Here is a 21,180-nt window from a genome sequence, read left to right on the forward strand (position 1 = left end):
CTCAAGGATGCTGCAAGAAGAGTTGCTGTGAGACAAACCCCAGGTGAACTGGATTCTGAACTGAATTCTCAGAATTACACGTGATACTTCCTAAGATGGACTAGACAACAGATATAAAACCTTTCCTCTGACTGACACAGTGGAGCAAACTGGGTGCCTGCTGAGGAACCCTCCAGTAAAACTTTATTTTACACCTTTCTCAGCAGGCATTCTGCCAAAAACCCTAAGGGCATGCAAACATGTATTTCATTCTGCCATGTTCCCACTTCAGGATGGTGTGATCCTGGCTGCAGACACCCCACCTCCATCAGATGCTGTGGCACATCATCTATACAGCAGATTTGAAGTTTTTCCCTGCCACTCCCACCCTTCCTGCACCCCAAAACTTGGAAAGGAGCACCTTGATGTCTCTACTGCTGCTTTGCCATGAAGCTAAAGCAGAGTCTGACATGGGGGTCAGTACTGTGGTGTTCAGAGTGGAGGATATTTTTGGCTCTGAAGAAAGAAAAGGGCAGAGGTTTGTGTGTGGGAATTTGAAAGAAGTTCAAAACCCCCTGCCAAAATCCTAATCATTTATCTGTAAAAGCTCCCAAGCTCACCTCATGCACTTGTGAAAAGCAGTGTGGAAACCCCAGCATTATTCCTAGTGTCAAGGCCAAATTCCTGTCAAGTTAATCACATCCTGCCTGCCCTCTCTCAGCCCTTTCAGCTGGAAAAGGGTATTATTCTTGCAAACTTCCTGTCCCAAACTGCTGGGAACTTGTGTGCTCTGCAAGCCTGAGCACGGGTGCTGTTCCACCAACAGATGGCTGAAGTGAATCACAGAGCCACTGGTTGAAGCACCTTGTGATACTTCAGAAAACAAAGTTATCACTGAGTCCCTCCTTTCCTAAACTCATGCACCTCAGAAGCCATTTTTGCTCTGCTGTTAGAAAGTGAAAATAAATTTTGTTTTAGAACTGCTCACTTCTGACCTTATTTACAGCAGCTGTGTGAATCACAGAATACTGTGTAGGCTGCCTGAAAGTCCCTTTTTTTGTTTTACAGGAGAAAGAAAATCTAGTGGAGTTTTACAGTCCCTTTTTAGTCACGGCCACCATTCTTTTAGATGCTCAACTGTTTTTACACATTTGCTTTTTCCACTCAGGAGAGGGAATTGAGAGACATCAGACCCCCTCAAATGCAGTTTTCACAGTACAGTGACTTCAAAACCTTGCTAACAAAACCTAGTAAAACTTAGTAAAACCTTGCTAGCTTTTAGGCAGCTAAACTTTGCTACCTAAGAAGTGCTAACACTTCTTTTCTGGCACTGTAGGAAACCATGAGGTGATTTATTATGCCTGTGACTGCTGTCATCTACTAGAATAATGTATCTGCCATGGAACACCTAGAGACCTGTATCTCATATACATAGAGAGGGTAATTAGAGATCCTGAAGTTCCCACCAGCTCCAGATTTCTCTGAGGTCACACAGACAAAGTCCAAGAATGGACCTATTTCAAAATGCCATTTTTCTCTCACACAGCTCAAGAAAAAAAGAGGTGCTTTAGTGTAAAAGTATTCTCAGTAGGTAAGTTACTTACAAGATAAACTCTTCCTTCCAAAAGGGATGTGCAGCATTTTTGGCTACAGAGCTGGAAAACTTCTGCATAGGGTCATTCAACTGAACTATACACACAAGGTCTGTGCTGCCTGTAAGGGCAAGAAAGATCAGTTATTAATGCTCTGTCACCAAGAGGCCACTTACTGCAAAGAAACCTCCTTTCCTTGCACACTGCACTTTTGAACAGACTTTTGCAGACCTTTTCTCACCCTCCCACAGAATAAATGCCTTCCCTTGGCTTGTACACCGAGGATATTCATGGCAAAGGTCACTATTGCATCACTGTTGTTTTATGAACTACCCTACACACTGTGAAACATGACAGCCCGATTTAAATCCTGCCATGAAGCAACAAAATGCAGGCATAAAACGATCCAAAAAGATGAGGAGACAAAGAGTGAGCAGGTGATGTTGTGGGTGTGAGGCAGGGAGGGAGTAAAGCTGTTTACAAGCTGCTTTAAAAAAACAGAAGTTTTCTAAGTTCCCCCTGGCCACAGTCACAGTGGTTTATCTGGAGATGAAAATAAGCTTTTTCTGCTGGCAAGTGACTGATGACAGCAGTGCTAATTCCCAGCGGTTCGTGCACTGTGGTTTTTAACAAGTTTTAAAGCACTGCTGCCGACTTATCTCTGCCTTGATCTCGGAATTTGATAGTGCTGCAAATTGGCATATTAAGAGTAGTTCTACTGCTGCTCCAAGGGGAAATAGTTTCCCTGATGTGCTCCTCTTAAAACAGTTTCTTTAATATGGCTCTGACAACATCAGAAATAATTTAAACCCACACTTCCAACACATCAAGGAAAGCAACAAAAGCTCAGTCCTGACTGTGTGCAAAGCAAACAAAAGCCGCTGCCCCCAGTTCTCCAGAAGAATCTGGGTTTGTATTTGCTATGAGCAGCTCTCAGTTGCTCTCTGGGGATGCTTTGAGGCCGTGGGTCAGCCCTGTCTCAGGCACAGAGGCACCCTGGGCCTGGCAAGGTGATCAGAGGAGCCAAAGCACTGTGTACACACAGCTTATTTGGGATCCAAGCTGAGCCCAGAGTAAGCAGCTGAGCTGCTTTCACAGGGGCTGAGCCTGAGCTCAGGGACCTGGGCTGCTTTCTGCTCCCGCAGCCAAGTGTCTGAGCAGGGACCCTGGAACCACACCTGAGCCACAAACCAACTGTACCCAACAGGGTATTGCAGCTTTTCTGCCCTGCTGTAAACAATTTACTGCTTTTTCCTCACCAGCAGAAATCACTTTTGCCCTTAGTTATTCCCCGTAGAGCGCCTGGCACAAAATCTACGGTGACCTTTGTTTACATACACAAACTAAGGAGATAAAAACTGGCACAGCCCATAAGCAGAGACCAGTTCTGCTACTGGATATTCAGCAGCTGAACTAAGATATCTACAGGAGAGCCAGAGCTCCTACAAACCCTGTCAGCATCCATCAATCATCCATGGTTTCATCAGCATGGACAAGCTGCCCCTCCCCAGCCCCCTGTGTACCTGTGTCTGAAATACTGCACAGTCCCATGGAGCCTGGGTTCCAATAGGATAATTCATTATTGTTAGGGAATATTAATTAAAAGTCAGCAAGTTATGTCCAGTAGTGAGCACCTTTCCAGCTGTGCAGGATTCTCACTGGATTTCAAGTGTACCAGTTACATCTCATTATGAAGCTCTATTTCTCATCCTCAGCTCAAAATATTTACACTCCAGGAACTGCTGGGGAACCAGGAAAATTCCTCTATCTCCTTTTAGAATGGCAAATGGGGATTTTGCCTCCCAACAGCTGTGTTCCCAGAGCAGAGCACATGAATTGTCTCTTTTTCCTCTTGTTTTTTGCGAAGGTGCAGGGATTTTCAGAAGGTGAATCTTCTGTTCTATGCACTGCATGCACACAAAGATATCTCATCTCATGACTTTTAAAGCAAGGCAAAATGACCCAATCTTTTGGAAAGTCTAGTCTGCACTACAAAATTGTAGAGTAATAATAAATCATAGAATGGTTTGGGTTGGAAAGGACCTTAAAGATCATTTCATTCCAAAGCCCCTGCTGTGGGCTGGGACACCTTCCACTTGACTGGGTTGCAGTTGCCAGCATATTTTATTGATAAATGATATTTTACAGCCAAGAGTTCCAGAATTGCTTTAAAAATAATTAATTTTTTTTAAAAAAGCTCTGCAGAGATTTTTAAGGGGATCACTTCCAACCAGGATGAGCAAAGCAGCATTACACAAGACTCTAGGGCAGAAAACTATTACCTCTAACTGAAAAAGGAGAACAGCAAGCAGGATGTATTTATCTAAAATACTGCCTTGCCCAATTTAGCAGCCACAAGCTTCCATTAAAAATCCTGTTACAGAATTGTTTAGTGGCCATAAACAACAGAGCCTCCAATCTGTATCTCTGCTGAGAGAATCTGAGCTGTGCCTCAATCTGCACTTGGAGAAGTCTGAGCCTTGCAAGACAGGCCTGGTGCTGCTTTCCAAACCCAACACTAACTCCACTAGGCAGAGACCTCTTTTTTGGCTTCATTCTCCACTTGCAAGAGGCACCTTCTTCCTTTACCTGCAGAGGCACTTCATTAGGGGAAAATGTCCCTGACAACAAAAAAAAATACCTTTCAGGAGTTTCTAATACAGGAGGAGAGTCTGAGACATATCTGCAAATCACTCTAAAGTAAAGAAAAATAAGGTAACATTGAATCAAGCCAATGTCATTGCCAGAAGCTAATGGAGAGTTGGATTTGAGCCCCTCATCTTGGGTACAGCCAAAGTGAGAACTTTTAGAAATTAAAACTAAAAGCCAGAAAATATTCAGCCAGCTTTATACATGTGGTCATTTCAATCTGTCTTCAGCAATGATGGATTTGTACAAGAAGAACAAGATGTTTAAATACTCCAATAAACTAAAATATACATTAAGTCAGCGCTGGCACAGGTTGCCCAGAGAAGCTGTGGCTGCCCCATCCCTGGGAATGCTCAGGGCCAGGCTGGATGGGGCTTTGAGCAAGCTGGGATAGTGGAAAGTGTCCCTACCCATGGCAGGGGTAGAATGAGATGAGCTTTAAGGTCCCTTCCAACCCAAACCACTCTGTGATTCTATGAAGTCTATTTCTCAGAATACAACAATTTCTTACACCTTCTTTCAAGAGCAGGCTGTAACCCAGAACTTCCTCATTACCTCAGCTGAATGAAAAGTAATGTGAGAAACAACTGCTCACTTTGAAAATTTAAAAAGGTTCATTAAACCTTAACAAAAATACAACAAAGGACTACATAAGGAAAAAGCTGCAGTGCTGGGAACTGCCCCTCATGGATATCACAAGGCCAGTGCATCTTCAGGATGGATGCTCAGTCTGTTATACCCCTGGGGGCTGCATCAGCCAGCCCTGGCCCCTCCCAAAGTCTGTCAGCCAGCTCTTCTGTGCCATTTATCAGTGCAAACTGCTTTCTTGTCACTGCATTGGAGCTCAGGGGTTGCCATGCCTCACCCCCTAAGCACCCCCAAGCTTTTCCATTCCCAGCTGCCCCATGCAAGGGACACCTGTGCAGCTCCTTTGTACCTGTGCTGGACAGCCCAGGCTGTGTGATGGCAACAATACAGGGGGAAAGGGAACTGTGGGGAGAACAGAGGGCATCTAAACCACAATAACATAACCATACATCACTAAAGCTTTTATTAATATTCACACAACAGTTATCCCTTAATTGTGAGACCAAATCATCTCATATCCATCTGTAACAGTAAGAAAAGCCAGCCCAGGCCAGCCTGAGGAGGAGCAGCACCCCTGGGCTGTGGTACCTGCAGCACGGAGGTCGCTCGATGGCTCCAGCGCGATGTTCCTCAGCAGCAGCTTCAGCTCGTGAGCCCTTGGGGGCTTGGGAGGACTGGTGCCCTGAGGGAGAAGGCTCAGTGTGTTCTGTACATTCTGCAAAAGGCAACCAGGACAAGGGCACTGTGCACATGGCAGCACCAAGCCCTGGTGCCATGCTGGCACAGGGAAGCAGAGATGAGCTGGGCTGGAACACCAACAAGGAGCCACAAGGGAGGTGGGACCACAAAGTCTCCACTGCCATGAGCTGTGCTGTTCTAAACATGTGTCCCAGTTCTTGTAACTGATCACTGTTAAACTTACTCAGTTGTGAGTAATAAATATGTAATAAAAGCATGAAGGACACTCCTCGAAAGATTTTGGAAGGAATGAGCCTTACCTGAACCTCCTTTGTATCTGCAGGCCTCACACTCAGCTCTACAGATGGAGAAGCTGAGCTGAAGAGGTTCTTCAAGACATCTCTGAGCGTTTCAGATATTGCACATGTCCCTGCTGTCTGCCCCTAGGAGGAAACAAACAACCAGGCTTCTCAAAACTCAGAAGAAGTTGAGGCAAAAATTAATTTGGTATATATCTATATCACCAAAGCCACCTAACATGAGCATTGTCAGAGAGAGACACATGGTTTCTGTTGCCAACAAGTGAATTTAGCAATAGATCATGCAAAGAATTACTTAAATTTCTCCATTATGCATTAAAGAATTAAACACTGAAAAACTCATGCTGTTCTGACAGTCAGGAAGACACAGCTGTTAGCCACAAAACCAGAAGTTTCTTTAACAGTTTTTATCTTAGGATAGTGTTTTAAAGACTCTGCTCTGCTCTGCACTCCCTGAGAGAGCAGATCAGGTCATCAGATAACCAGATCTGCACCGTTCCACTGATTTAATGGGAGTTATGCCAGCTTGCAGCAGCTGAGAAGAAACTAATCCTGTGCTGCACTGAAAAAAAAATTATAGCATCTCCTGGAGGTCTTTAACCTTGCTGAAAAGTGCAGTGTATGGACAGAGTCGGGCTGCTCTGGGGCACTGAGTTGTACTTTGCCCATAAAAAATCTCAGAGCCATCTGTGCCTAGCACCACAACATCTGAGGGTCAGAACAAATCAAAGAGTTCGTGCACACACATGTAGCTTCACATGATTAATTCCAAGGTGTGTGATGAGACTGAAGTGTCCCTGCCCTCCCTGTGCTCCTAGAGAATGCCTGCTTTTCACAGCAGGCTCCTCAGGAATTTTTGTCTGTTCAGGTACCTACAGGGCACCGATTTTAAAATCAAGCTGTCCCAGAAAGGACAGTCTGAAACCCAACAGCTCTGAAATCTCACTGAGGTTTCTTTTCTAAAGGAAAGACTGAATAGGAGACAAAGATCTGACCTAAAAACAGAGGACCCATCCATCTTTTTTTATCTGATACCACACTGAGAGACTTCACTGATGTGCAGTTTGCATGACACGTCAAAGAGATTGGGGGTAAAAGCCCTTCCCCAGCTACCCAGGTGTTACAGAAACATTCACAAATCCTGTTGTACTGCCTTCTTACCTAACTGGCCTTTGATGACATGTTCAAAACATACAACAGCACTGGCCAGTCCCACAAAAATCTGCTGCATTTACACCATGTGCCCTCAAATAACCACCAAGGAAACAGATAATACTCATTCACTTTAATAAAGATCACAGTAAATTAGGCTTTTTAAAGCCTTGGTAACAGCAATTTCATTACTTAAGTTACTTAAATAAGCAGATAAATTATGGTTAGTCTTCATTGTTTTGGAGGCAATTTCCCTCCCCTGCTCTTACCTAAATTGTAAAATCCCGGTTGCCTCACATCTTTGCCATCAGCCAAATGTGACATCTGTTATTTAACAGTAACAACAGCAACCTCAGTCACTGGACTTCTGCTCATAGGTATTTGCTGTTGTTTCCATAGTTATTTGGAAAGGAGATTGATTAAAGAGCCTCCTATCAGCTCTGCCTCATTTTTAGCCATCCTTTTTTTGGAAAGTTACTCTCCACCACAACTGCCTCGACAAGACAAGCCATGATGGCTTAACTGCCACCCCAAAATGATAAAGGCAACAGGTTTCACTTTGGTTTGACTTGGGCTAGGGGTGTACAGCACAGCCAGCCTGGGGCACATCAGCACATGATGTAAATTGTGTAAATCCAAACCCTACCAGTCAGCCAGGTTGCCCAACACAACTCAGGCTCACCCAGCCATTACCAAGAGAAAATGGGTTATTGCACCCAGCCTGAGTGATGTCAAAACCACTGTGCAGATAATCACAAGTAATTAGAGGTATTTATTTGTACACACATTATTGCTTCTGAAAGAGGAAGAAAACAAGACACAAAAGCTGACACTGAAGTTTAGGAGCTGGAGTGTAGCTTGCTTACAGGTTTCAGCCCTTTGTTTATTACCTCTCCTCTTCCATAAGTGCTAACACAAACTTCAAAAAGTGAAAACAAAGCCCTCTAACGAATAAAGAACTTAACAGGCTCATTCTAAACATGCAGGCAAAGCAGAACAGGTGCAACTCTGCAAAACTGGACTTGGGCACCTAGCAAAAAGCTGATTGTGAAGTCCAGTGACTGCACCAGAGTCATCCGTGTTTGTCAGGAAGGATTTAATAGTTAATGACTGTTCAAATGTGGATAATCAACAGGCCACCCCAGCACATGAAGGTCATTTACATGCTATGTGTGCATGGTAAAACCTACATTAAAACACACTTCAAAAGGCTTGTCTGGCTTTAGCTATGAGTTTCACATTTTTATAGACAAAAGCTGTGGTAATAAATTATTATGATTGTAGCTCTCTCAGTACAGCTCTTTAGAAGCAGTTCTACAATAAAATTATTTTTTAACAAGGCCTTCAGTCAAGCAAACAACTTCACAAAATACAAACAAGTCTTCCCCCACAGCTTTAGGAAACAGTTAAATCACCACATTTGTGCCAAAAATAAAAAACTGTGAAGGGTCAAAGGCAGAAGAAAATCGAAGTCAAGATGAAAATCTTGCAGGGGATGGCTCAATGAATCAGTGCTCATACACAAAGACCAGGTGCAATTCCAAAAGCAACAAAATATTTTTAGATCATCCATCATTTCCTTAAATAGCTGTATTTTTCACAGCCATTTCTGATCTATTGCTGCCAGACTTCAAAACTGATTTAAATTAGGGAAGGAGCAATGTTTTAATTGCTTTGATGGAAATACCATCACAACTGGGGTTTTTTTTATTATTTTAGAAGTGTTCTGAGAGAAGATATTTAGGAACAGACATTTTTCACACCTTGAATTTGGATGAAACATGTTTGCAAAGTCATTTGTCTGTCAAATACAGACTTGTTTCAATGATCTTGAGAGATGTTGCTGGATTTCAGAGGTGTAGGGGTTTGATAGATGATCCAAGGCAGATGCTTTACCACATTTTGGACCAAGGGGATGAAGATTCATCTGCTCTATTACTACAACAAATAAAACTGACTGACCTCCTGCACTGCTGGCTGGATTTCAAAGTTGATTTCATCGGTGTTAATGAGGAACCACTCAACTTTGACATCTTCCCCTTTGTCTTTCACATAGAGCTGAAGCTGTGGAAGGAAAAGAGTTATTGTAGAGATGTTGTGGGGGCCTGTAAGGAAATTGTAGGTCAATCTTCAGGCTAAGGCTCAGCACAGGAAGAATGACATCAGTTTCTGAGTAGGTAACTTCAAAGGGACACTCTAAGGAGGCAGAAGTTGCTAAAGTTTGAGAGTTCATGCCAGTTAAAAAAGGGAATTGTTCTAGATACCCAAGTAGTCTACCCAAAACGTTATTTATCCCCAGTCTCCTGAAGAGGCAGCTTAATTTCTGTATTTACCACTTGCCCCAGAGGGGAAACAAAAGGAAGGGAAGAGAGAACAACACTTAAGACTTCACCTGCAGGTGGACTGGGGACAGCTTCACAAAATACGACTGAGCTTCGGCAGCCGCAGGCGGAGGGGCTGAGGCAGCAACGAGGAATTTCACAGAATCCCCCACAACATTGCAAGAAACCACCTGGAAAAAGGAAAAGGATGAAGGGAAACAAAGGGGGAAACAAATTAAATCTTCAGAAGGTCTGGTGAAGGCAAGAAAGAAAATAAGAAAGGAATTGAAGCTAGCAGAATTACGCTAAGTTGCACAGGTGGGAAATTTCTAAGCAATTTCATTCATGTTCCCACCTCCTTCTGCACATTCTTCTAAAAGCACATAGTTCACAAGTGTTCAAATCTGTACACGAAATCTAATACCTGCAAATTATGGCATTTCCCAACATTTGTTTTGTATTATTATCTAATTCAGAAGTAACTCCTTGCCTGACAAGGACTCCTTTCAATTTCACAGATCTATGTATTAAAAGCTCCAAGAGGTCAAAGATGTTTGTTCTTCTTTCTCTTGTGCTCTGAGCAGCAGCTGACTTACCACACAATCTTTAGTTTAGTGAAACTAAAGAAAATGTGAAACTGGAATAAACCTGCTGCTACAGCAGCAGATTCTGTCTGAGTAATTCCAGTTCTCAGTGGGTAAGAAGGAGCAGGAGCCTTTAAGAATTTATTCAAACCTTCGACCAAACCAAGAAAGCCTGAAATGTGGTGACAAAGCTAAATGTCTGGGGAAAGTCTGAGTGCCACTTGACTGCAACACACTTTTAGGAGCAGTAATTTAACTTGTTATCACACTGAGTTTGTAAACAGTGGACAGTTTTGCTCCCTCCCCTCTGCAAACTGACTGAGCTGCTGGAGCTGCCATGCAAAATTCCTGGAGTGTGCAGAAATTCCTGGAGGGTTCCTGGCAGCACAGGAAAGCCCATGGGGTGGAAGTCAGAAATTATTCATCACACCACAGAGGCATGTTTGTTTTGCAAACAGATGTGCTGGTGGTGCAGGAGAGCTGCTTGTCACTGTCCCTTCTGTGGTTACTGTCCCCACAGCTCCACTGTGGGAAGGACAGCTGGGCTCTCCTCACACTGACTCAGGCAGAGGGAACCAGGTCAATGCAATGCACAGACAAATAATTCCCTGCAAGGTTTGCCTGACAAAACCTCTGCATGCTGCTATTAAATTGTGTTTGTGCACTTACTGCTCCAATTATGGGCACTGGCATTGAAGCTGAAAGCTTTGAGAGGAATCATGTAACTCCTGGAAGATCCTTATCAGTCTCTCCTTAAATACATTTCATCTCCCTGGGCTCTCTGGGGTACATTTTAAAGATGGCCAGGGCTTTATCAAGGGCCTGAGTACATCCATTAAGGTAGAGACTTAATTACAAAGGAGCAGGGGGTGGGGAGGAGGATATGACAAATAAAAATCCCAACCACACCCACAAGCAATAAGATTTGCCTTTTCAGGTTGTATCTTTGCAAATTATAGTTTAGAAGTGGACAAATGAGTCTTCCTCACCTCTCCCGTTTCCCAAAGTCCAGATTCCTTCAGAAGTGACTTCTGACCTTAATCCCACACAAACACCAACACCCAGTATTATGGTAAAATAGAAAGGATTTTTAATAGCTAACAAGAACAAAGAGCCCAGCTACCTCCAGCTGCTTATTTTACTTGTGATGACATGAAACACAGAATCACTCCTTTCATTCAAAGATTGACATGGTGACTCTTTAAAGACTTCAAAAAGGAAAAGGTTCTTCCCTCTTTTTTAGGAAAGAGGAGGAAAAACGACAGGTTTTGATGCAAAAACTGCTGCCACTTCCACATCCTAAATGCAGTGTTTTATCATCCATATATGTTTTTTCCACACATTTATAGGAAGTTCAATGCAGTCAGAACAAGTTGGACTTGCTGTACATGCAATGTAGAGCCATTCATCTGGAATTTCTGGATGTCCAAGAGCCAAGGTTGCCAGGTACATGGTTGATTAATGTTTTTAAAAGAAATAAAAGTGTGGCCAGAGAGTTGGCAAATGAGTTCATGTGTCACTTATTTCTTAATCACGTTTAATTCCAAGTAAAGGATGGAAACAGACACTGCAGGTGGCAGAACTTTCATTTTTCTTTCTGTGTTTTGTCAAGAGATGGTAAATCAGTTTTTTAATGTATTTTTACCATTCATTTCAAAGCCCAGACCAGTGAAGTTTGGACTTTTAGTCTCCTTGATTAATTTATTTCCTGCCAATGACATCTACTAAGCCCTACTCCCCTTCTGCCCTCCCTTTTACTAAAAAAACTGTGGCACTCATATACAGTCACCTGTCAACTTCTAATCCAATCATCAAAAGGAGTGGTTCCATGTTTGTAAATGGAAAATAATATGCATTTATGTCAGGTGAATCCCTTTGTTCTGGGAGCGGGATGGATGATGGAGTCAGCATACTGAGAGAAGCAGAATTCTGGGCTAGAATTTGAAGAGAAAGCAGCTTTGTTTTCATCTCCAATGCTGCCACAAGTGGTGAAAAGGTGATTAAAGAGACTGCAACTGCTGCTTCCCTTGCTGAGTGACATTCCTTTAGAAGTGTAGCAGGTGATTTTGATAGACCCAAGCAGAAATATGTAGGCCACTTCCCCCATGGCAGGCACACAAAGAAAAACACTGAAGCTTCCCGTGCTCTGCTCCTTTTCCCCCTGCCTTGTTCCAACCTGCTTCTTCAAATTCATTTTCTTTGCACAGATGAAGAGCTGCAGAAGGGAGGGCCAGACAAAGCAGCCCTTTCTGGTTGGTAGGGGGAGAAAAAAGAAGGAGAGGTGTCCACAAGAAAACAGAGGAATCTGGATTGATAGAAAGAGAGTTCTTCAATTTCATTTATATTCCTTGTTGTCTCTCCCACTCTCCCTTACCAGAGACATCCCCAGTTACCAACCCTTTGTGTTTGAGTCTAGAAAACCTGTCACTTTTGTAACAAACTGTTCTTTAAAAACCAAGCCCTGCACAGCAGCTGGGACCAGCTGATTCTGAGCTCCCAGAGGGGTCACCCCCCAGCTCTCTTTGATCCTACCTCTGGGCAAGACACATCTCCTAAATCAGCAGAAATAGGGCGAGGTGAAGTAAGTAGCAGCACAAATAAACCAATATGAAGATATTTTCTCCCTCCAGCACCTCCCTTGGCACAAACACCCTTCTCTCCATGGAAGGAGCTCCCTGCCCTTCCTCAGGTACCTTTGTGTCTCTGCTCCTCCTCAGTCCTCTGCCATCCCTCCCCATGCACAGCTGGTACTTAATCTCCCACTGCCAGGGTTATTCCTGCTGTTTCCAGCCTCTCCTCTTCATCCCTGACCTGACATCCTCATCATGGGATGAGATGCAGTGGCCAGAACTCCCAGACCTGGCTGGGCTCAGTTCCTCACATGGGAAATGCTGGCACTCAGCTCCACTGAGCTGCAGATGCTGTGACACAGCCTGCTCACACATATCTAAAACTCTGAGTACAACTATCCTAAAAGCAATTCTATTCCAGATAAGAAACCACAGCAACAAAGGAGACTGAAAAAGCACTGTGGGTTGAGCAAGATTATTTTTCTGAGAAAGTCAAGTGTCCAAACTTGCATACTCACAGCAATTAAAACCCTTCCCCTGCTATGCCCTCCCCCTCTATATCCAGACTTTTCCCCTTTGCAGATCCTCTGGACAGGCTTCAAAATCTCAGTTTTTCCTTCCTGAAGTAGCAGCAGAAGCTGCTTCATCTCAAGAAGCACCATTGTGCCCCTGCTCCTCACACATGGTGCCTTCTTGCCTTGAGGTTTCAGTTTTGCCACTGGCACCCCATTAATTTGTGCATTACACGTTCCCTTTCCTTTACTTTCCCCTCCCCAAGAGCAGCAGCAGGTTCCTCCCCTGGCTGTGACTTCAGGGGAAGTTCTGACAGCTCTGATGGGGAACATTTCCCTCACCTTCCCCAGGCTCTGACCACACCACATGTGTTTGTAAAACCCCCAGCAGTACAGGCCTTGATTGCCTTTTTTGTTTTTCTAGAAGGAAATTCTTTTTACTGCACTTGGTATTTACTTCCAGAAAGAGCAGGTTACTTGAGGTTACTCAGTAGTATGTAAGTAATACAAACATTTAACATTTTCACAAGAGAATCAGAATTAACCAGGAGGCAGCCACACAGTGAAAGTTGCCTTGATCTCACTGTAAGATTCAGGACCCTCACAGTTTCCCATCTGTCTCACAGGGTTTTATTATGAAAAGCCTCTTCTTTCTAGCATGGAAAACTTATCTTGTCAATGGCCACACAGACAGTTTGTGTGCTCAGCTGAAAACCTCACCACAAGGAAATTTTTCAAGTCAAAAACTTCTGCCTTTTGACAGTCATTAGCACTCAGCTGTTCAGAAGAATTACATGATCTTCTTGGTTTCAGAGCCAATTCCTTCATTTCTTGAGGGGGTTTCTCCAGCTTCTTCTCCACTCTTTTACCCAAACAATTGACCAAGTGACCAGGGCAAACAAAGGGAAGATAACAAATGCTATGTCTAACCCAGACACAGGCAGGTGTGGGTTTTTAGGAGCCAGTATCAAACTGAATTTGCCTCTAAATACAGTGAAAACCTCAGACCAGTTTTCCAAATGGTGGTAAACACCACAGTGATGGCAGGGTGAGGGATGGACTCAGTGCAGGAGAGAGAGTTTCCATGTCAGCAACAGAAACAAAGCAGAAGTTGATGGAACATGTGAATTTATCCACTCCTTTGAGACCAACACATTTCAATTCAAATAGGTGGAAAAATGGGGAGTGAGGGAATGAAATAAACAAGCAGGGAGTACAAGGAGACAGGACAGGAAGGATTTTCAATCCGCCTAATAAGTTCAAAGGAACATCAAACAGTGCAAAGACAAGAAGCAGTACTTATATTCAGAAAGGGGAATATAAATCAATACCAGAACTAGAAGTGCTAGTTTGGCCTCACTATCATGCAAACCTTTCCAAACCATCTGAGAGGTTTGCCAGTTTGTGCTGTGGTAGCTTGGACAGTAATTCACTTGCAGAGACAGTTTGGGGTGCTCAGGCTTCCCTGATCCCTGTGCCAAGCTGGCAGATGTGGCACAACCCTGAAGGAGGCTCACACACATCTGCAGCAGCAGCTGGAAGACAGAGCCAAACCCAGGATTGTAGGAATGTGGTTTTTGTTAATGGAGTGACAAAATTATTTTTTATTTTTTTAAAAAGCAAAAAAGCTTAGGGTTTTTTTTGGGGGGGAGGTGGTTTGGTTTTGGTTTTTTGGGGGGTTGGGGTTTTTTTGGTTTTGTTTTTTCTTTTTCTCTTTTGGGTTTTTTTTGGGTTTTTTGGTTTTTTTGGGTTTGTTTTTTTTTTTGTTTTTTTTGTTGTTGTTGTTGTTGTTTTTTGTTTGGTTTTGGTTTTGCTTTTGTTTTGTTTTTTTTTTCTACACAGGATAACCTCCAGTGAAGCAAACAAACCTCCATCAGGATGTCCTCCCCTGACAAGGCACTCAGTTCTGAAGAAGGTTGGGTCATAATGTTGTCTTGTTTACTTCTGTAGGCTCACCCCACTAACAATTAAGCTTTTACTCCATCACTCCCCCATTAAGGGATGTTTGAAAGGGAGAGGACAGCACAGTAAGCAGGGAGATGAAAGCTGGAAACAGGTTACCAAAGATTCTTTCAGGCACCAAACCTATCACACAGTTAAAAGTCCAAAGTACCTCAGGAGAAACCTGAAAGAAAATGTGATGCTCGGGAAAGCAAGCTGGAAAGCAGCAACATAAAGGAAGATTAGGTCATCACACAGGAAAGCTGAAAGACCTTGAAAAGCAGGAGAGGAATGCAACACAAAATATGTAGAGAGAGTGTGTGTGTGTAAGAATTAACAACTCCTGCTCACACAAAGGACAGTTCATTATCAGGACAGCACCACAGGGAGAGAGACCTTGATGCAGCAAGGCACTCATAGCGTGAAGCAGCCACAGGAGAGGCAGATTGGAGCCCAAAACCCCCCAGGAAAGTAATTCCAGAGCCAAAAAGAAGCTGCCTCCTCGCATTGTGAGACCTTACCTTTAGGGCTGTGAGGCCCTTTAGCCATCAAGCTCAAAAACATGGATTTGATTTGAGCTGCTGCTGAGAATGGGTGCATAGGAGAGACTCAGGAGACAGGACAGCATTGTGAAAGGAGATTTAAGGAGCAACTTATGCAGGCAAGCTAAACAAAAGCTGGAAGGAAATATAATCCCTTCATAATACATTTACTGACAGCAAGCACCATGATAGAAGAGTAAACATATTAAGAAGAAAGGATTATATTAGTGCAAAAACTAAAAAAAGCCAAGAAAAAAATCTCCATGGGCTATAATTCCATCTAGGCTTGTAAAAAAAACCCAGTCATTAAAGCAGCAAAGATCTGGGATGGCTTTTGAAGCAAAATGGGGAGTTAAAAGACAACAGGAACTGTACATCATGGTCAGGATAGTTCACTCCACCAAAAATAATCAGAAATAAACACCAGGAATGGTCCCAGTCAGGAGTGCAGCAGTGACATTAAAGGAATGGCACTCTGAAGGAATTTTACCCCTTTCCATTTGAGTGTGAAGCAGAAAAAGAAGGGAGACTTCTGTCACAGCCTGCTCCATCCAAAGCCTCTGTGCCAAGTCCCCAGCAAGAGAATCCTATTTTTCATTGCCTTTTTTGTTGCTGTTTCTGTTGTGAAGTTCAAGCCCTCTGGAAATAGACTGCACTAATGGGAAGGCTGGCAGAAAAAGCTAAGACTAAGAATATTTCTAATGTTTACTTTATTAAAACAAAACAACCAATACCACACAATGAAAACAGGCCACTTCATACTATATATTTAGGCTCTTGTCCAAAATTGGGGTGAAGGCAACACATAAATAAGGCTTTATCAAGAGGCAGTGTGGTGTAACCTCCAGCCACAGAGCAGCTCTGTTCCTATCACCACAGCTTGGGCCAAGCTGAGGAGCAGCAGCATTCCAGCCATGTCTGCAGCACTGCACTGTGCAGCACACACCAATTTCTGTCAGAACTTTTGAGTTTGGGCAAGCTGCAGAGAGAGATTTTGATTTCACATGCAAACATTGAGAGTTTGAAGAGGATGGGGGGAAAAAAGGAAACACCAAAAAAAACCAAACAGCCTTGGTATTACCTCAGGAAATACAAGACACAATTATCATCTAAGAGGACTCCTGAGGTGTTTAGAGAAAAGTATGCATTTAAAGAAGAAGGAAAAGTAGCTACCAGACTTCCACTCTAAAGTTATTATACCCTGTAATTCAAATAAATATTCAAGTTGTACCTTAAGTGAAGGAGTAAGAATGATTCAGAGAACTTTTTCCAGCAGCTGTGCACAAGACTATTGAAATGGGTTTTGGCACAGTTCAGAAGAACCCACTGTATGAAAACAAACCTTTTTTATCCCAATAAATTTTAAAATGTGCTTCTATTAGTCTAAGCTGTTTTGAAAGCACATCAGATTTCTGTCTGCAGTGTAACACCTCCATTAAGATGCTGGAATGGCTCAACCCAGCCCAGCCTGTCCCTTCCAGCAACATTTTAGATACTGCATTGCAAGACAGCAGTTTTCTGTGCTGTTATTTGCAGCAGCTCTCCCTGGGGTCCTGGCTTCACACATGACACAGCACATCAATTTCAGACCTAGCAGTGCCCTCTCCTTACAATTTCCCATCCTGGCATCTTCCAGTGGCACAGAGTAACACTTGTGCCAACCCTACACCCCTACCAAGTCCAGTTTCTCCAGCCCCACTGCTGGGGCAGGGATTTTATTATCCATTTATTTCAGGGTACTGAAAAAAAAATTTTAAAAAAGGGAGAAAATAAATACACAAACACTTTACATGTTAACAATCCCCAGCTGCCACCAGTCAGGGTGTGCCTCTAAGTTGTGTATCAGGCAGATAAGCATGCATAGTTTTCAAAGGAATCATAGTAGAGCTGCTTAGCATCTAAATCAGATGAGGAAAGCAAAATAACAAAGCAAAACTAAAAGAAAAGCATTAGGCTAATTCGATGCAGGTGCCTAATGCAACCAGTCACTAGGACAAAAATGCAGGAGCTATCATTGCTAATAAACATATATAGGGTTTTTTTTTTCCCTTTTAAAGCATTTTTACTGTTCCAAGAGCCATGGTCTGCCTTATTTTAATTTCACAGGCATTGAACCACCTCCCAGTATCTGCAGTGGGAGAGGAGGAAAGAAATCACTTGCTCCTCACTGAATACAAGGACCAGCAGAGTGAAGACTTCACTCTCAGGACTCTGCACCTGTTCCACTGATCCTTACTCAGCTCCCTCTTAGGAAGCAAACTTGTCATCAGCCACACAAACAGCAAGAGGCAGACAAAGATGCTTGCCAGTGCCAGGAGAGAAATTTCCTTCTTCCCAATGCAGTTCCCACTGCACACTTCAGCAATAGGATGGGGAAACATCATCAGGACTGTGGAGGTGGAGGAGAGGGCTGCTCCATGAGCTCACTGAGGGTGTAGCTATAAACTTGGCATAACCCTGGTTTTTGTGCATTTGGTGGAAGCCCTGGAGCACATTCTGCTCACAACAAGCAAAAGAAGTGTATCAATGCAGGAAGTTTGCACAGGTTCTTTAGAGAGGCAGCCTCTTACCTGCCTCAACAAACACAGGTCAAGGGTACAGATCTATTGACAAATAAATTTTCCACTCACACTAATAAAACATTTCCTGACCCATAGTACACTGAAAGGCAACAAATCCAAAGTTTACCTTCTCTCCAGCAGACTTTACAATGCTGGTCACTTCTTTAACTGCTAGCTCAAGTGGTTCTGCTGGGTCATCTTCCTCAAATGTAAGCAACTGAGAATCCTAACAAGAAAAAAAAAAGAAGCATCATTAGGTGATGAACCCATCACTTCAAAACAAGCGATAAAAATGCACTGCCAGTCAAGTTCCTGGAATTGCAAATGTATGTCAAAACTTCCATGTATTAATTGCATGACACCTCACTACATAATACAGGGTAGAGCCTGAAAACATATACTTAGGACATAACTATGGGCCTAATCATAACTCATCTTTCCCTGTAGTAGAATATCAAGGTACACAGTGCAGAGCCAAGTCCATGAACAACAACAGGGTCCAGCAAAACTGCTGTTCTTCAGCAAAGATTTATCAGTGCTGCAGTTTGAAAAGGCGTGTTTGGTTTGGCCCACTAATAGGGCTGCAGTAGGCTATGCCAAAACTAAGAAACCCCAAATATCATCTTGCAGAGGTGAGGAAAGAAGCCTTCCCCTGCCCAGCCCTCCTCATCAGTGGAGGCAGACAGTGATGACAGCCACTCAGTCTTCACACAGACAAGGCAAGGCAGCCTTTGGGCACTGAGGTCATACTTTCAGAAGCATCAGCACTGCATTCTTCACCTGCTACCCACACAGAGCACTCGCCCCGCTTCCCTCATCACCCCAGGTTGTTTTGCACGCAGGAATTTCATTAGCTTTGTGCTGCTGACATTGTTCTGGGAGGCTGACAGCGGGAGCAACACCACGCTGCAGTGCCAGGCGCTGAACCCCCGGCTCCAGCTGCTCACCTGGGCAGGGACGGTGTGCCTGTCCCTGTCCCTTCAAGGGGCTTTGGCCTCTGCTCAGGGACAGGAAGCTGTCACTTGTGTCTGGTTACTTTCGGTTCCCAGCACCTGTGCTCAAGCTGTCTGGACCTTTCTCTTCCACCAAGCTTCATTTCTTAGCACAGCCCACTCTTTTCTCAACCACACCACACTACTTGAAAGGGTGCACAAAATATATTCTTTCTACAGCCCAACTTACAATGATACTTGGGAAGTGTTAATTTTTATTCCTTATCTTTCACACACACATGTTGCCCCACTCTTCCTTCTTCCCCAGCCTGCTCTCTGACACGTAAGAAGGAACCTCTTCGGTCTAGGACGCACGCAAATTCAGAGAGCTGGGGACATGCCACTTCCTAGAGTTTATCCTCAGCATTTTGCACTGACATGCCACTTCCTAGAGTTTATCCTCAGCATTTTGCACTGACACGACAAGGGTTCAGTCCTCAGGACAAGGAAATCAGCTTGCCACAGCCTCAGTTCACCTCCTCACCTCAGCGGGCATACCATCACACACCAACGCGCAGGATGCCACACTGCGCCTTTTCCAGGAAGGGCAGCTCGGCATGGGAAGAAACCCCGCGTTTTGTGCATCCTCCCCGACCCGGGTACAGGCAACCTGACCAAACCCTGAGCATCCCATTCACCTTGCAGCGGGCTCGGAGCCACCAACCCTTGGAGTTACACCACACACAGCAGGGCCTGAGGCATGGCGGGGGAAGCCCAGCTCTGGGAATTATTTGCCGAAGGACGGGCCCCAGGCCCAGGCCAGGAAGTTTCCATTGTTTCCTCCTCCCCACGCCCGAACAATGTTATCGGTGCAGCGAACCCCTGCCAGGGGCTGCGGGGGTCGGGGCTTTCCTTCCTCCCCATCCTTCCCTGCTCCCACTCCGCGCCTCCGGCCGGCTCCCTCCTGCAACCCCTGCCAAGCAGCCACCGAACGCACACGTGTAAATACACAAACACACACGGAGGGTCAGGAACACACCCGGCACATCCCTGCAGCAAGTCCCGGCGTCCCTACAGCGGGGACCGCCCGGAGCCGCGTCCCGGCGCGATGCCCCACGGCCGGGAGGCGCCGGCCCCGTCCCGGCGGGCGCGGGGGAGCCGCCGCCGGCCATCCCCGGTCCCTTCCCTCCCTCCATCCATCCATCACCTGCATCCCGGCACTCACCGCCCGCTCCGCCGCCTCGGCTCGGAGCGCCGCCACCCAGGCCCGCCGCCACTGCCGCCTCCAGCTGCCCCGCGACAGCGCCCAGGCCAGCACCGAGCCGCCCTCCTCCAGCAGCTCGTCCCGCTGCACCGGGACAGCGGGGGCCGGCGGCGGGCGGCCCCTCCGCAGCGCCAGCAGCGCGTACTGCACCAGGTACACGGCCAGCGTGGCCAGCGCCGCCACGAAGAGAGCGACCAGCGCGCCCCAGCGCAGCTCGGCCAGCCCGCCCGGCAGCCACGCCATGGCTGACCATAATGGGGCCGCGACTCCCGACGGGTCCAAGGCTCGCCCGGCGGGGAGCGGCGGCCGCAGCCCCGCACGGCGCTCGCTCGACCCGCGGGCGCCGGCGCAGGGACCGGCGTTGCCCTGGGACGTGCCGCGCTGCCCCGCCCGCCCACGGCGCAGTCCCCGCCCCGGGGCGGTTGAGAGGGGCCCGGCCCCGACCGCAGGCACGGCCCGGCGCCGGCTCTGGCTGCTGCCCAGCGGGGGCGGTTGCCAGGCGGCGAACGCGGCCCGCCGTGCCCCGCAGCGCGGCGGTGATGGGCGCCCGTTGGCCCAGGGACGGAAGGGGGAGACGGGCTTGGGGTGGGCACCTGGTGCTCCCGGGGGTAGGATGAGCCCCTGGGGATATGACAAGCTCATGATGTGCTCCAGGTGGCCCGGAGTAAAGGGGCCCACGGTGAGTTCCTTGTGCCCCCGAAGGTAGCGGAGTTCAGGATGGGCGCCGGTGCCCCCGGGGTAAAAGGACTTGGGACGGGCGCCTGGTGTCCGGGGTAGAAGGGCTTGGAGTGGGTGTCCGGTACCTCGGAGGGTAGGGGGACACGGAGGGGACACCCAGTTTCCCAGAAGTAGAGGGGTTCGGTGTGCCTATGGGGCAGGTGCCTGCTCTGTTTCTTTCATAGTGTCTGTCTTTACCTGTGGCACCTCCCAGCCAAAGACCCTCGCCTGATTTTTTTTCCCAATCCGCATGCTAAAAACAACCCTTGATTAAGTTA

General features: G+C 45.7%; 1 protein-coding gene across 2 annotated transcripts in view; it reads right to left on the minus strand.

Annotated features, from left to right (window-relative positions):
- Window positions 1–20,558, minus strand: part of C2CD2 (C2 calcium dependent domain containing 2) — a 35,295-nt gene extending 14,737 nt beyond the window's left edge. The window contains exons 1-7 of one of the 2 annotated variants that reach the window (XM_030960490.1): window positions 20,147–20,558; window positions 18,117–18,215; window positions 9,351–9,470; window positions 8,921–9,022; window positions 5,807–5,929; window positions 5,397–5,490; window positions 1,584–1,692 (exon numbers count right to left, since the gene is read on the minus strand). In XM_030960490.1, the coding sequence (XP_030816350.1) occupies window positions 1,584–1,692; window positions 5,397–5,490; window positions 5,807–5,929; window positions 8,921–9,022; window positions 9,351–9,470; window positions 18,117–18,215; window positions 20,147–20,428 (929 nt within the window). In that variant the 5' untranslated portion in view covers window positions 20,429–20,558. Of the gene's footprint in view, window positions 1–1,583; window positions 1,693–5,396; window positions 5,524–5,806; window positions 5,930–8,920; window positions 9,023–9,350; window positions 9,471–18,116; window positions 18,216–20,146 lie in introns of both variants that reach the window. The other variant, XM_030960479.1, reaches the window with a different exon arrangement.
- Window positions 20,559–21,180: the final 622 nt, after the last annotated feature.

The sequence above is a fragment of the Camarhynchus parvulus genome, chromosome 1 (genome assembly GCF_901933205.1).
Source record: "Camarhynchus parvulus chromosome 1, STF_HiC, whole genome shotgun sequence".
Classification (NCBI taxonomy): Eukaryota; Metazoa; Chordata; class Aves; order Passeriformes; family Thraupidae; genus Camarhynchus; species Camarhynchus parvulus.